The 16027-nt window shown below is 45.5% G+C and overlaps 1 protein-coding gene across 1 annotated transcript in view; it reads right to left on the bottom strand.

Annotated features, from left to right (window-relative positions):
* The window catches only part of LOC134809227 (collagen, type I, alpha 1a-like), a 414408-nt gene that overhangs the window by 310544 nt on the left and 87837 nt on the right, over positions 1 to 16027 (bottom strand). The window contains exon 2 of the mRNA XM_063803487.1: positions 1762 to 1942. Coding sequence (XP_063659557.1) covers positions 1782 to 1942 — 161 coding nt within the window. The 3' untranslated portion in view covers positions 1762 to 1781. The remainder of the gene's footprint in view (positions 1 to 1761; positions 1943 to 16027) is intronic.

The following is a 16027-nucleotide window of genomic DNA, read 5'->3' as shown; positions in this document are numbered from 1 at the left end:
GGTAGATCCACTGACAGCTTGCACTGCACACCTGTAAAAGCCGCAGACACTCAACACCAGCCCATGAAGGCAGCCAGGAGCGGGACTTTACCCTGCAAAGCCACAGGGGCAGAGCTGCCCAAGCGGATGGGAGCCCACCTCTCCCATCAGCATGACCTGGGTGTGAGGCATGGAGTTAAAGGAGATCATTTTGGGGCCTTAAGATTTGACTGCCCTGCTGGATTTCTGATTTTCACGGGGCCTGTAGCCCCTTCGTTTTGGTCAATTTCACTCATTTGGAATGGCTGCATTTACCCAATTCCTGTACCGCCATTGTATCTAGGAAGTAACTAACCTGCTTTTGATTTTACAGGCTCGTAGGCAGAAGTGACTTGCCTTACCGCAGATAAGACTTTGGACTGTAGACTTCTGAGTTAATGCTGAAATGAGTTAAGCCTTTGGGGGACTGTTGGGAAGGCATGATTGGTTTTAAAATGTGAGGACATGAGATTTGGGAGGGGCTGGGGTGGAATGATATGCTTTGTCTGTGTCCCCACCCATATCTCATCTTAAATTGCAACTCCCACAATTCCCATGTGTCCTAGGAGGAACCCGGGGGGAAGTGATTAAATTATGGGGGCAGTTCTGAATCTCAAGACATTTGATGTTTTTAAAAATGGGAGTTTCCCTACACAAGCTCTTTCTTTGCCTGCTGCCATCCATGTAAGACGTGACTTGCTCCTTCTTGCCTTCCGCCATGATTGTGAGCCCCTCACCCCCCCGCCATGTGAAACTGTAAGTCCATTAAATCTCTTTCTTTTGTAAATTGGCCAGTCTCACATATGTCTTTATCAGCAGTGTGAAAACGGACTAATACAGTATAATAACTACTTTACAGATGGAAAAATTGTGGCACAGAAAAGTTAGGTAATTCACCCAAGGTCAGATAGCAAGTAAACAGTAAAAAATAAAATAAATGAAATAAAATATTTCAACCCCTCATCAAACTTGAAAACCCCCCTCACCCCCAGTTTCTCTTTGCCATACCCCACCAGCATCAGCCTCTTCATCTGCCTAACACCTTCCTTATCCTCAGGATATCTATTTAAACCTGTCTTGTTTCAGGAGCCATTTATGACTCCACAGACTTCACAAGGTTTACCTACTAAAACTTTCATGAGATCTTTTATTTCCCATATAGTAGCACATTTATTATAACTACTTGTCTAATTGTTCATCATCTCCTTTAGAGTTTAGCTTCAAGAATGGCAGAACTACACACACACACACACATACACACACACACGCATATCAGAGAGAGACAACAGAAGACTTCATTTTTACACTGTTAACAAAAAGATAAAATATGCAGTGTGCTAAATATCATTCATTTACCCCCTGTAGATCTACTCTTTACTCTTCTGTGTGTCCCAGCAGATAGACATTTGTGAACCACATCAATGGTCACCTTTCTTCTCTGGCTTCTGTTGGGTTTGGCCAATAGAAGGCACTGCCAGGTAATCAGATGGCAAGAGAAGAGCGAGGTCAGGGTGTGTCCTTCCCTGGGTTGTCTGCATCCCTCTACAGATGGCCCCACCTTGGGTAGGGCATGAATCTCTTCCAAGTATCCCCTCCAGAGTTTGGTACACTCCTTCCACCTTCTTGTTACTCTCTGTGGTCGCTAGCCCCAGGATATTTTACTGCTGTGTTCTTCAGGGTTTTTCAGAGAAACAGAACAAATAGTATAAGGATATAGATATAAATACGTGAGAGGGGACTTACCAGGGAATTGGCTCACTCAATTATGGAGGCTGAGAAGTCCCACGATCTGCCATCTTCAAGCTGGAGAACCAGGAAAGCCAGTGAAGTAGCTCAGTCTGAGTCCAAAGGCCTGAGAGCCTGGGCAGGATTCCTGGTGCAAGTCTCAGAGTCCCAAGACCAGAGAACCTGGGGTCCTGATGTCCTATGGCAGGAAAAGAAAGTTGTTTCAGCTCCAGAAGAGAGAGAGTGAATCTGATTTTCTTCTGCCTTTTTGTTCTATCTGGGCCCTCAGCTGATTGGATGGTGCTCACTCACATTCAGTGAGAGTGGATCTTCCTTACGTAGTCTGCTGGCTCAAATGTCAATCTTTTCCAAAATCACCCTCATAGACCCAGAAATAATGCTTTAGCAGCTCTCTGGATATTACTTAATGCAGTCAAGTGTACACCTAAAATTAGCCTTTACACTGTCCCTTGTTGAGTCTCCTTAACCCTTTCCTCACCTTTGAAAATAATCCCTTCATCAAACTCCCCTCCATTAGCCCATTGGAATATTTGCTATACCTTTCTTGCTGGGACTCTGACTTATACACAGGAAACCTAATAAGAAATGTGCAAAATGTATGTGAAGAAACTATGTAACACTAGTAATGGACAACAACAACAAAAATAGGTATGAACGAATAAAAAAAGCATACCATGTTTCTGAATAGGAAAAATCAACATGATAAAGCTGGAAACCTCCATTAATTCATAACTTTAAATTGAGTCTAGTAAAAATACTAGCAATAATTTGAACTACTGAAGCTAATCTTAAAGTTTCTATAAAAATATGAGCAAAAATAATTTTAAAAAATCTAAAAAAGAAGAGTAACAAGGAGGAAGTAGCTCTACAAGTCATAAAATATATTATAAAGCTACAACATTAAGAAAATACAGTGCCTGTTCAAAAATAGATAAATAGTTCACTGGGATAGAAAAGAAAGCCCAAATATAGACCTAAATATATAAAATAATTTTTAGTGTATCATGTGATGTTGTTTTCAATCAGTTGAAAAAAAGATGAATTTGTAATAAATGACTTGGAGACAATCTGGATATAAACTGGAAAAAAATAAGGTTCTTTTTCTTAATCTCGGTTAATCTGGGCTCCCTTGCCACTTTCCTCTGAGGTTGTGTTTAAGTTCTGGGGCTATTTGCGGTATCCAAGCATCAGAAGGAGACCATCTGGCTCTGTGTGTAATCTGAGCCTGGGGACACACACTGGTATACCCATTGCCTCCTCTGAAGGAGACATGCCTCATCCCTGTCTGCATGGCTCCTTCAGGTCCAACACAATTCTCTGCTGCTTCTGGGAGACTAATGGCGATTAAGACTCACTCTACATTCATACCATGCTGGGGGTACAGAACATCTGTATGATTGTCTAAGGTGTACCAGGTACCTAGACATGCCATGCGGTCATTTATTGCCAAATATGACACTTAAGGAGAATGGTTAAGTGTTCGTAATAGTCCTATATACTGGAATGTATATCTCTAATGACTAAAGCATTGTTAGGTTACAGGCTTATAAGCTCAAAGACAGGCAGCACAGCGGGTAAGTCAAGATTCATCCAGGCGACAGAGGCAGATGGGATCTTCTCATCTCTCCAGTGTTATTCGTAGGGAGCAAGGCACAGATCACTTTACTCACAAATTTCACAAATTCATCTGAATTTTTCTCTCTGCCTGGAAAAGCTTTAACCTCCTCAAAACCTCAGCTCTGGCTTTTTATTCTCTTTGAGGCTTAGTGTTCTGGAAAAGAAAAGCCTGAGAAAGAATGGAAACAAATATGTTTTCACCAAACCTTCATACTCCACATTCCTCTATAGGAAATGACCACAAACAGCACAGCTTCTTGAAGAGAGGAAAGGGAAAAAGGATGAAGGCAAATATCAGGACAGAAAAAGTTGAGATTTCAAAAATCTATAAAGTACCATATTTACCATGTAAAAAGATCACTTAAACAGACATTTTATGTCACAACAAAACCAACTAGAGAATCAACTGGTCCACCTGATAATAATACATAAGCATATCCATGAGTGAAAGAGGAAAAACAGAGATTAAATTCTTAAACTACCTTAGGCTTTGCTGAGGAATTCATTTCAAAGACTTCCACTAATAATGTATATTTCCAATTAGACATACTGAAGTACTTCATTAAATGGGAGAAATCTTCCTCAATTTTTTTTCCTGTTTCCTCTCCACTGCACCATTCTCGAATAGCAGCCTTCCTTTTATTCACCTTCTCTTTATTTGCCCCTTAGGAAGAACTCTCCTCTCCTCCTCATATATGTGCCTCACCTGAAGATGCCACCACTAGGCCATTCAGTCAATGACCCACCCACCATCTCTACCAGTTCCTTCCCCTCCTCACGCCAAAATGTGCAGGCCACTTGTCTTACACCTACTTTCAACCCCTCCCACACGTGTATTCTCGATTTATCTTCCTGCCTTTACCAAAACCTCATTCTTTTTTTTTTAACTGTAAAATTTGATAGACATCTTTTGCTTTGGAATTGAAGCTCTCCAAAATATGGCACTTGAAGAGAATGGTTGTGCTAAGTGTTCTTGTGGTCCCATATATGTATTACTAAAGTAGTATTAGATTACAGGCCTATGAAGATCAAAGACGAGCAGCACAGTGTGTAAGTCAGGCTCCAACCTGGAATCAGAAACCACTCTGCACATCTGTAATATTGTGATACGTCTATTTGCCCTATGCATAGGGTGAGGTATAGAGGGCTGAGGAGCACAGAGTTTCCATGCTTCCTCCAGGCCAGTCTACGTCCCAGCACCTCAATGTGTACACCAGCCAGAAAGTTCTTCTAATACCATTGTTTAGGGTCTGTTATGAAGGTTTCACTATGTAGGCATGATTGATTAAATCACTGACCATTGGTGACTGAACTCAAGTTCAGCCCCTCTTCCTATAGGTTGAGTGTTAGGGTGAAAGTTCCAGACCTCTAATCATGCCTTGGTGTTTCTGGTGACTCAAGCATTTGAGAAGCGATTAGACCATGGAAGTGAAGCCCCCATGTTTGGGATTAGTGCCCTTATAAAAGAGGCCCTAGAGAGACCCATTACTCTTCTGCCATGTGAGAGGAGGGTGAAGAGATACCATCAGTAAAGAAGCGGGCCCTCACCAAACACAGCTGGCACCTTGATCTTGAACTCTCCAGTCTCCAGAACCATGAGAAATAAATGCAAGCTTTTGTAAACCCCCTGGTTTCTGGTGTTTTGTTACAGCAGCCTGAATGGACTGACCTCCATTACTGTACCACTGTCTTGTTTTCTTTCTGCAGTCTCACTCCTGCCCTAAAACCCTAACCTTTACCCTATTCCCTGTTCTGGTCTTGGCTCAGGTGGCCTTCACATCCCCACATCATGAGTGCTTCCTTCCATTCCAAATCCAGATCCCAGTCCACCCTCACAAAGCCACCAGCCCACCTCCCACGATCTTGCTTGAGAAGGTTTTCTGTCATTTGTAAATAAAACAATACTGATCCAATTCACAAATATCAACATGGTCTGTCATTTGTTTTATAAATTTTCCATCCTGTGCTAAATTTTCTATTCAATTCCATCACCAGTACTATCTGTTGACATTATTTTCACAGTTATTTTTCATAAGGAAACATAGTCTTAATACTTCATCAATCATTATGTTCTAGGAATAAACAGAGATAATACAGCCCCTGTAAATTGGAGATGCTACACGATATTCTAGCTCTAAGAAAAAGGAAAACACCGTTGCCACTTGGGGTAAGGGGATCAGTGGACCTCATCTTGAGGTATAAGAACATTGGATTTGGTGGTTTGGCACAGTGAGTATATGAACAAGCTTTGGAACCAGGCAGACAAGGGTTTGAGTTTGCCATTTGCCAGTCCCGTGACTATCTTAAGGTATAGTTTCTTCATCTGTAAATAGACATTTTAATCGTCCATCTCTTATAGAGCTGTCATAGTAAATAAGATAATGCATGTAATGCAATTTCCAAAGTTTCTGGTGCATAGTCAGACTGATAAAATGTCAGCTATTTTTGTTTTATTTTTATTGGAAATGGCAGAGACTAGGAGATGAGATGAAAGCTGACATTAACCAAGATATTAGAAAATAAGTCAAGGGTGAATTTATGAAATTGTTGGTCAAAATATTTTTCTGTCATTTTTGATAAATCACTGGAAGGATCTTGAGAACTATATACCAATGACTCTAATATTAGCACTAGAAAAGATGGCATAGTGTAATGAAGTTCAGAATATATATAGACAGAGATATATACATACATACAGATATCCCTACAGATTTGAAACCATCTAAGAAAATGGCAACATGATTTCTATAAGTCATACCTGACTACAGCTGTTACCAACAAGTAGAAATATTTAATCCCACATGAAGATAAAAAACAATGTTTATAAATTATTTCATTATAGATACAAGAATAACTTGCAGCCAAACTCATGTGCAGGAAGTTCAAATCTGAGCCTACAAGTCACATGTGCAAGAATTACAGCTTTATTTTTCTGAAATTCAATACATTGTCTGTCCATTTCAAACTCCCATTCAGGAACTAAGTTGCAAGCTATTCAAGGCACCCTGCCTCCCACCCCTGATCCAGCCGACTCCCTCCCCTAGACCAGGATGAGAGGAGTGAAGCAGGATCAACAAGAAGTGAAGCAGGATCAGTAACAGTACCCCTTGTAGTCCATCACAGCCTGAGGCAGAAGAAAAACTCACTGATACCGATACTGGCTTTACTTAATATATTAATATTTTATTCATAATGTACTTTTGCTTAATTTTGATATTTCAAATATGGCATTAAAATATTGAGTTTTCAGGAATGGAGAACCAAATACGGTATATTCTCACTTATAAGTGAAAGCTAAGATATGATAACACAAAGGCATAAGAATGATATAACAGGCAGGGCACGGTGGCTCACGCCTGTAATCCCAGCACTTTGGGAGGCCGAGGTGGGCGGATCACGAGGTCTGGAGATCAAGACCATCCTGGCTAAAACGGTGAAACCCCGTCTCTACTAAAAATACAAAAAATTAGCTGGGCGTGGTGGCGGATGCCTGTAGTCCCAGCTACTCGGGAGGCTGAGGCAGGAGAATGGTGTGAAGCCAGGAGGCAGAGCTTGCAGTGAGATGAGATGGCGCCACTGCACTCCAACGTGGACGTCAGAGTGAGACTCTGTCTCAAAAAAAAAAAAAAAAAAAAAAAAAGAATGATATAACAGACCCTGGAGACTGGGGTGGGGGCTGGTTGGGAGGGGGATAAGGGATAAAGCACTGCATAGTGGGTCCAGTGTAGGCTGCTTGGGTGACAGATGCACTAAAGTCTCAGAAATCACCACTAAAGAACTTATCCATGTAACCAAAACCACATGTATTCCAAAAACTATGGAAATAAAAATAAAAATTTTAAAAACTAAATAAATAAAATACTGAGTTTTTTGGCACACCATTAAATGTTGCACCCAGGGTTCGTGACTCACTTGCTTTATCCAAATCCTAACCCTAAACCACACAGGTTGCTGACACATCATTTGGCCTCAACCTCAGGAATCTTCAAACTTGGTCATACTGAATCACTGCTATGCCCATTTCAAGGAGCTCGCAAAAACTGATCTGCTCTCCCATACCACTCTGAGGCTTCAGGTCAATTATCAATATTGTCTGAGATACTTTCCCACTCTGTGCTGCTCTTAGATACATGAGAAATTGTTCTACTCCTCCTCAGAGTACAAAGAGACAGGCAGGAACCCTAAAAGGATGACAGAAGCCCATCTTCCTGGATGCATCACACTGCAAATTTTACACTTGATGTGGTATATAAGAAGTCGCTGGGTCCTCAGCAGTCTGTCTATTTCTCCAGGCTCCACCTGGGAAGGGAGGCACATATCCAGTGGGGTGCTGGTAAGTGTTTAACAACAGCTCTCCAGGATGTGGTGGGGGGACGGGCTTGTAGCATCTGCCCATTTCTTTTCCTTTTTTTTTTTTTTTTTTTTGAGACGGAGTCTCGCTCTGTCACCCAGGCTGGAGTGCAGTGGCGCAATCTCGGCTCACTGCAAGCTCCGCCTCTCGGGCTCACGCCATTCTCCTGCCTCAGCCTCCCGAGTAGCTGGGACTACAGGCGCCCACCACCATGCCCGGCTAATTTTTTGTATTTTTAGTAGAGACGGGGTTTCACCGTGTTAGCCAGGATGGTCTCGATCTCCTGACCTTGTGATCTGCCCGCCTCGGCCTCCCAAAGTGCTGAGCATCTGCCCATTTCTGTAGATTAAAACTCTCACCATGGGTGATTTCAAGTTACCAGTGTGATACTAGCAAGTTCACGAAACTCCTAAAAATTTAACAATTGGCTCTAGCAATGGGACAAATCAAGTTCAGCAAACAGCAGCATAGTTCCCTTCAATTAATTATCTGAGACTCCAACGTATCTGAGGTTGCTGTCTTCCTTTAAGATGGCAGTGGCAGTCAACAAAGGAGAGAAATCAAGTGTCAGCCTCCAATTTTTAGTAACACCATAACTAGCCTCTTGTTCACCTTCTCACTTTCTTTCTTCCTAGGTTCAGTAAATCAGAAGCAGGAAAAACAACTCTTTATCTCATCTTCAAAATCTATCATTTACTGCTAAATTCTAGAAGTGGAAATAGATTAACCAAGAATTTAACTTTTGTGATCAGATTTATCTGTATTGTCCCTTCCTTAAGGCAATGAAGGCAGAACACCTAACTGACCTTATGAAGGAAATAGTTTATTATTCTATTTTAAATAATGCTTTTAATTATTTTTTAACATATTATATTAATTGTCGATTTAATATAATGCTTATCATATTGTTTTATTTTAAAATAAGTGGTTTCCGAATCCAGCAGCACATTGAAAAGCTTATCCACCATGATCAAGTGGGCTTCATCCCTGGGATGCAAGGCTGGTTCAATACATGCAAATCAATAAATGTAATCCAGCATATAAACAGAACCAAAGACAAAAACCACATGATTATCTCAATAGATGCACAAAAGGCCTTTGACAAAATTCAACAACGCTTCATGCTAAAAACTCTCAATAAATTAGGTATTGATGGGACATATCTCAAAATAATAAGAGCTATCTATGACAAACCCACAGCCAATATCATACTGAATGGGCAAAAACTGGAAGCATTACCTTTGAAAACTGGCACAAGACAGGGATGCCCCCTCTCACCACTCCTATTCAACATAGTGTTGGAAGTTCTGGCCAGGGCAATTAGGCAGGAGAAGGAAATAAAGGGTATTCAATTAGGAAAAGAGGAAGTCAGATTGTCCCTGTTTGCAGATGACATGATTGTATATCTAGAAAACCCCCTTGTCTCAGCCCAAAATCTCCTTAAGCTGATAAGCAACTTCAGCAAAGTCTCAGGATACAAAATCAATGTACAAAAATCACAAGCATTCTTATACACCAATAACAGACAAACAGAGAGCCAAATCATGAGTGAACTCCCATTCACAATTGCTTCAAAGAGAATAAAATACTTAGGAATCCAACTTACAAGGGACGTGAAGGACCTCTTCAAGGAGAACTACAAACCACTGCTCAATGAAATAAAAGAGGATACAAACAAATGGAAGAACATTCCATGCTCATGGGTAGGAAGAATCAATATTGTGAAAATGGCCATACTGCCCAAGGTAATTTATAGATTCAATGCCATCCCCATAAAGCTACCAATGACTTTCTTCACAGAATGGGAAAAAACTACTTTAAAGTTCATATGGAACCAAAAAAGAGCCTGCATCGCCAAGTCAATCCTAAGTCAAAAGAACAAAGCTGGAGGCATCACGCTACCTGACTTCAAACTATACTACAAGGCTACAGTAACCAAAACAGCATGGTACCGGTACCAAAACAGAGATATAGATCAATGGAACAGAACACAGCCCTCAGAAATAATGCCGCATATCTAAAACTCTCTGATCTTTGACAAACCTGACAAAAACAAGCAATGGGGAAAGGATTCCCTATTTAATAAATGGTGCTGGGAAAACTGGCTAGCCATATGTAGAAGGCTGAAACTGGATCCCTTCCTTACACCTTATACAAAAATTAATTCAAGATAGATTAAAGACTTAAATGTTAGACCTAAAACCATAAAACCCCTAGAAGAAAACCTAGGCATTACCATTCAGGACATAGGCATGGGCAAGGACTTCATGTCTAAAACACCAAAAGCAATGGCAACAAAAGCCAAAATTGACAAACGGGATCTAATTAAACTAAAGAGCTTCTGCACAGCAAAAGAAACTACCATCAGAGTGAACAGGCAACCTACAAAATGGGAGAAAATTTTCACAACCTACTTATCTGACAAAGGGCTAGTATCCAGAATCTACAATGAACTCAAACAAATTTACAAGAAAAAAACAAACAACCCCATCAAAAAGTGGGCAAAGGATATGAACAGACACTTCTCAAAAGAAGACATTTATGCAGCCAAAAAACACATGAAAAAATGCTCACCATAACTGGCCATCAGAGAAATGCAAATCAAAACCACAATGAGATACCATCTCACACCAGTTAGAATGGCGATCATTAAAAAATCAGGAAACAACAGGTGCTGGAGAGGATGTGGAGAAATAGGAACACTTTTACACTGTTGGTGGGACTGTAAACTAGTTCAACCATTGTGGAAGTAGGTGTGGCGATTCCTCAGGGATCTAGAACTAGAAATACCATTTGACCCAGCCATCCCATTACTGGGTATATACCCAAAGGATTATAAATCATGCTGCTATAAAGACACATGCACACGTATGTTTATTGCGGCAGTATTCACAATAGCAAAGACTTGGAACCAACCCAAATGTCCAACAATGATAGACTGGATTAAGAAAATGTGGCACATATACACCGTGGAATCCTATGCAGCCATAAAAAATGATGAGTTCATGTCCTTTGTAGGGACATGGATGAAATTGGAAATCATCATTCTCAGTAAACTATCGCAAGGACAAAAAACCAAACACCGCATGTTCTCACTCATAGGTGGTAACTGAACAATGAGAACACGTGGACACAGGAAGGGGAGCATCACACTCTGGGGACTGTTGTGGGGTGGGGGGAGGGGGGAGGGATAGCATTAGGAGATATACCTAATGCTAAATGACGAGTTAATGGGTGCAGCACACCAGCGTGGCACATGTATACATATGTAACTAACCTGCACATTGTGCACATGTACCCTAAAACTTAAAGTATAATAATAATAAAATAAAAATAAAAAATAGAGCAAAAAATAAATAAATAAATAAATAAAATAAGTGTTTTCACCATTTGACTATGTCAAGAAATTTTTTTTCATCGCTCATATTCTCAGCCCTACACATATCTTATTCTAGGTTCCTCAGCAAGTTGAGATGGTTTTTAATATTCCTGAGGGTTATTGGTTTCTTTGTTTGTTTTCAGACGGAGTCTTGCTCTGTTGCCCAGGCTGGAGGGCAGTGGCGAGATCTCAGCTCACTGCAAGCTCCGCCTCCCGGGTTCACGCCATTCTCCTGCCTTAGCCTGCTGAGTAGCTGGGACTACAGGCACCCGCCACCATGCCCGGCTAATTTTTTGTACTTTTAGTAGAGACAGGATTTCACGGTGTTAGCCAGGATGGTCTCGATCTCCTGACCTCGCGATCCGCCCACCTCGACCTCCCAAAGTGCTGGGATCAGAGGCATGAGCCACTGTGGCCAGCCGGGTTATTATTTTTAAGACAATATCTTCGAATTTTTTTAAGAAGTAGATACATTTAGGTCTGATTTCCTTGAATATGAATGGATGTGTTTTATTCTTCTCTCCAATAGGATGTTAAATTAAATGATGCTGGGATCAGTATTTCTGATGGCCCGATCTCAAAAAAAAGAGCATTCTCTTTGGATACATTTTCCAAAACTTTAAGATATGCAAAACCGAAAAATTAGCCAGGCGTGATATTCAGAGAAGGACTGTGTGGTAGATAGAGCTCCCTCTCCCCTCTCCCCTCTCCCCTCCCCCCTCCCTCCTCTCCCCTCTCCCCTCTCCCCTCTTTCCACGGTCTCCCTCTGATGCCGAGCCGAAGCTGGACGGTACTGCTGCCATCTCAGCTCACTGCAACCTCCCTGCCTGATTCTCCTGCCTCAGCCTGCCGAGTGCCTGCGATTGCAGGCGTGCGCCGCCACGCCTGACTGGTTTTCGTATTTTTTTGGTGGAGACGGGGTTTCGATGTGTCGGCTGGGCTGGTCTCCAGCTCCTAACCGCGAGTGATCCGCCAGCCTCGGCCTCCCGAGGTGCCGGGATTGCAGACGGAGTCTCATTAACTCAGTGCTCAATGGCGCCCAGGCTGGAGTGCAGTGGCGTGATCTCGGCTCGCTACAACCACCTCCCAGCCGCCTGCCTTGGCCTCCCTAAGTGCCGAGATTGCAGCCTCTGCCTGGCAGCCACCCCGTCTGGGAAGTGAGGAGCGTCTCCGCCTGACTGCCCATCGTCTGGGATGTGAGGAGCCCCTCTGCCTGGCTGCCCAGTCTGGAAAGTGAGGAGCGTCTCTGCCCAGCCGCCATCCCATCTAGGAAGTGAGGAGCGCCTCTTCCCGGCCGCCATCACATCTGGGAAGTGAGGAGCGTCTCTGCCCGGCCGCCCATCGTCTGAGATGTGGGGAGCACCTCTGCCCTGCCGCCCCGTCGGGGATGTGAGGAGTGTCTCTGCCCGGCCGCCCTGTCTGAGAAGTGAGGAGACCCTCTGCCTGGCAACCGCCCCGTCTGAGAAGTGAGGAGCCCCTCCGCCCGGCAGCCACCCCGTCTGAGAAGTGAGGAGCGTCCTCCCTCCTCGTCCGGGAGGGAGGTGGGGGGGTCAGCCCCCCGCCCGGCCAGCCGCCCCGTCCGGGAGGCGAGGGGTGCCTCTGCCCGGCCGCCCCTACTGGGAAGTGAGGAGCCCCTCTGCCCGGCCAGCCGCCTCGTCCGGGAGGGAGGTGGGGGGGTCAGCCCCCCGCCTGGCCAGCCGCCCCGTCCGGGAGGCGAGGGGTGCCTCTGCCCGGCCGCCCCTACTGGGAAGTGAGGAGCCCCTCTGCCCGGCCAGCCGCCCCGTCCGGGAGGGAGGTGGGGGGGGTCAGCCCCCCTCCCGGCCAGCCGCCCCGTTCGGGAGGGAGGTGGGGGGGTCAGCCCCCCGCCCGGCCAGCCGCCCCGTCCGGGAGGGAGGTGGGGGGATCAGCCCCCCGCCTGGCCAGCCACCCCGTCCGGGAGGGAGGTGGGGGGATCAGCCCCCTGCCCGGCCAGCCGCCCTGTCCAGGAGGTGGGGGGGCGCCTCTGCCCGGCCACCCCTACTGGGAAGTGAGGAGCCCCTCTGCCCGGCCAGCCGCTCTGTCTGGGAGGGAGGTGGGGGGGTTAGCCCCCTGCCTGGCCAGCCGCCCCATCCGGGAGGTGAGGGGTGCCTCTGCCCGGCCGCCCCTTCTGGGAAGTGAGGAGCCCCTCTGCCCGGCCAGCCGCCCCGTCCGGGAGGGAGGTGGGGGGGGTCAGACCCCGCCCGGCCAGCCGCCCCGTCCGGGAGGGAGGTGGGGGGGTCAGCCCCCCGCCCGGCCAGCCGCCCCGTCCGGGAGTGAGGTGGGGGGGTCAGCCCCCCGCCCGGCCAGCCGCCCCGTCCGGGAGGGAGGTGGGGGGTCAGCCCCCCGCCCGGCCAGCCGCCCCGTCCGGGAGGGAGGTGGGGGGGTCAGCCCCCCGCCCGGCCAGCTGCCCCCTCCGGGAGGGAGGTGGGGGGATCAGCCCCCCGCCCGGCCAGCCGCCCTGTCCGGGAGGTGAGGGGCGCCTCTGCCCGGCCGCCCCTACCGGGAAGTGAGGAGCCCCTCTGCCCGGCCAGCCGCCCCCTCCGGGAGGGAGGTGGGGGGGTCAGCCCCCCGCCGGGCCAGCCGCCCCGTCGGGGAAGTGAGGGGCGCCTCTGCCCGGCCGCCCCTACTGGGAAGTGAGGAGCCCCTCTGCCCGGCCAGCCGCCCTGTCCAGGAGGGAGGTGGGGGGTCAGCCCCCTGCCCGGCCAGCCGCCCCGTCTGGGAGGGAGGTGGGGGGGGGGTCAGCCCCCCACCCGGCCAGCCGCCCCGTCCGGGAGGTGAGGGGCGCTTCTGCCCGGCCGCCCCTACTGGGAAGTGAGGAGCTCCTCTGCCCGGCCACCACCCCATCTGGGAGGTGTACTCAACAGCTCATTGAGAACGGGCCATGAAGACAATGGCGGTTTTGTGGAATAGAAAGGGGGGAAAGGTGGGGAAAAGATTGAGAAATCGGATGGTTGCTGTGTCTGTGTAGAAAGAGGTAGACATGGGAGACTTTTCATTTTGTTCTGTACTAAGAAAAATTCTTCTGCCTTGGGATCCTGTTGATCTGTGACCTTACCCCCAACCCTGTGCTCTCTGAAACATGTGCTGTATCCACTCAGGGTTGAATGGATTAAGGGCGGTGCAAGATGTGCTTTGTTAAACAGATGCTTGAAGGCAGCATGTTCGTTAAGAGTCATCACCACTCCCTAATCTCAAGTACCCAGGGACACAAACACTGCGGAAGGCCGCAGGGTCCTCTGCCTAGGAAAACCAGAGAACTTTGTTCACTTGTTTATCTGCTGACCTTCCCTCCACTATTGTCCTGTGACCCTGCCAAATCCCCCTCTGCGAGAAACACCCAAGAATGATCAATAAAAAAGAAAAAAAAAAAAAAAAAGATATGCAAAACCACCAGCAAATTTTATTCAGACAAGAAACGACCCTGCTTTACACACAGGGCAGGAACTGGTGCTGGGACTTCCATTCTGGCTATGAATAGAAGAAGCCTGGGCCAGCAAAAAAACTGACACTGAGAACGGAGGCGTGCAGCAAGGATAGTCTCATAAACAAAAAGGGAAGCAACAGAAGGGAAATCTGTAAAAACTCCCTGAGGCCTTTGATCACAGAACACCGTGTAGATGCTCCAGGGGCTCATTTAAGACATTGGCTAGTTACTATGTGACTTGAAGCAGCTCATGCCACCACTCTGAGCCTGCTTTTTCATGTGCAAAAAAAAACCAGTATATCAACAACTAGTTTTGGGCATTCTTATAGGACTACATTAAGCGCTTGGTAAAATGTAAGGGTATGTGTTTACAGCTATATATTCATTTTAACAAAATTTCACAGTAAAATAATTTGGATGTTTTCTAGATTGGTTTTTTTGGCATTTTACAGTGAAAACCGATAAACCCAGCAGCCAGCACTTTATTATCCAAGGACAAAACTTTGTGCATACCTTTAGGTTATCTAATACCTGGTACTAAAAGAAAAAAGCAAACAAAACCAACTTACAGATTGCATCTAGAACAGACGTTATACAATATCCATTTATGTCAATAAAGATATTGAAGTATAAAAAAAAAATTTTTTTTTTTTGAGACAGAGTCTTGCTGTGTCACCCAGGCTGGAGTGCAGTGGCACAATCTCAGCTCACTGCAACCTCTCCCTCCCAGGTTCAAGCAATTCTCCTGCCTCAGCCTCCGGAGTAGCGGGGATTACAGGCACCTGCCACCACGCCCAAGTAATATATATACATATATGTATTTTTTTTCTTATTTTTTTGTATTTTACTACAGATAAGGTTTCACCGTGTTGGCCAGGCTGGTCTCGAACTCCTGACTCAAGTGATCTGCCCACCTTGGCCTCCCAGAGTGCTGGGATTACGGGCATGAGCCACCGTACCTGATCTAAAAAATATTATTTTTAAATTGACTAGACTGTAACTTCTAGGAAGTGTAAAAAATATTACTTTTAAATTGCCTTGAGTGTAACTTCTAACCCATATTTCTAAAAACTCACAGAAGTATTCAAACGCCACATAGGAAGGTGGAAGATGTAAGAAGGGGACTTTTATAGTTTGCTGTTCTGCCTTTGCTTTCCCATCTCAGATCTTCAGTAAGGTAGTTACAGCAACCTCTTATAAGAAAGTGCCATATCTAATAAAGATAGCAGAGAGGTCATAGAGCAATCAAGAGTCAGGAACTGAGTCTCAAAACCCTTTTTCTCTGTCCTTTAGGTAGCTTCACTTCACTCTAACTCTCAATTGTTTGTTGGAATCATACTCCGTGGATTTTGCTACCTAACGTTGACAGAAAACATTAAAACTCCAGGCAATCCATCCCCAGTTCATCAGCTCTCACCTTAGGAGCACTGCTCAGGGAGGGTACAAAGACAGTCATTTCATTCCTCTCACTACA

Source organism: Pan troglodytes, chromosome 22 (genome assembly GCF_028858775.2).
Source record: "Pan troglodytes isolate AG18354 chromosome 22, NHGRI_mPanTro3-v2.0_pri, whole genome shotgun sequence".
NCBI lineage: Eukaryota > Metazoa > Chordata > Mammalia > Primates > Hominidae > Pan > Pan troglodytes.
The sequence above is the reverse complement of the archived record's forward strand: the minus strand, read 5'-3'. Positions and strand labels throughout refer to the sequence as shown.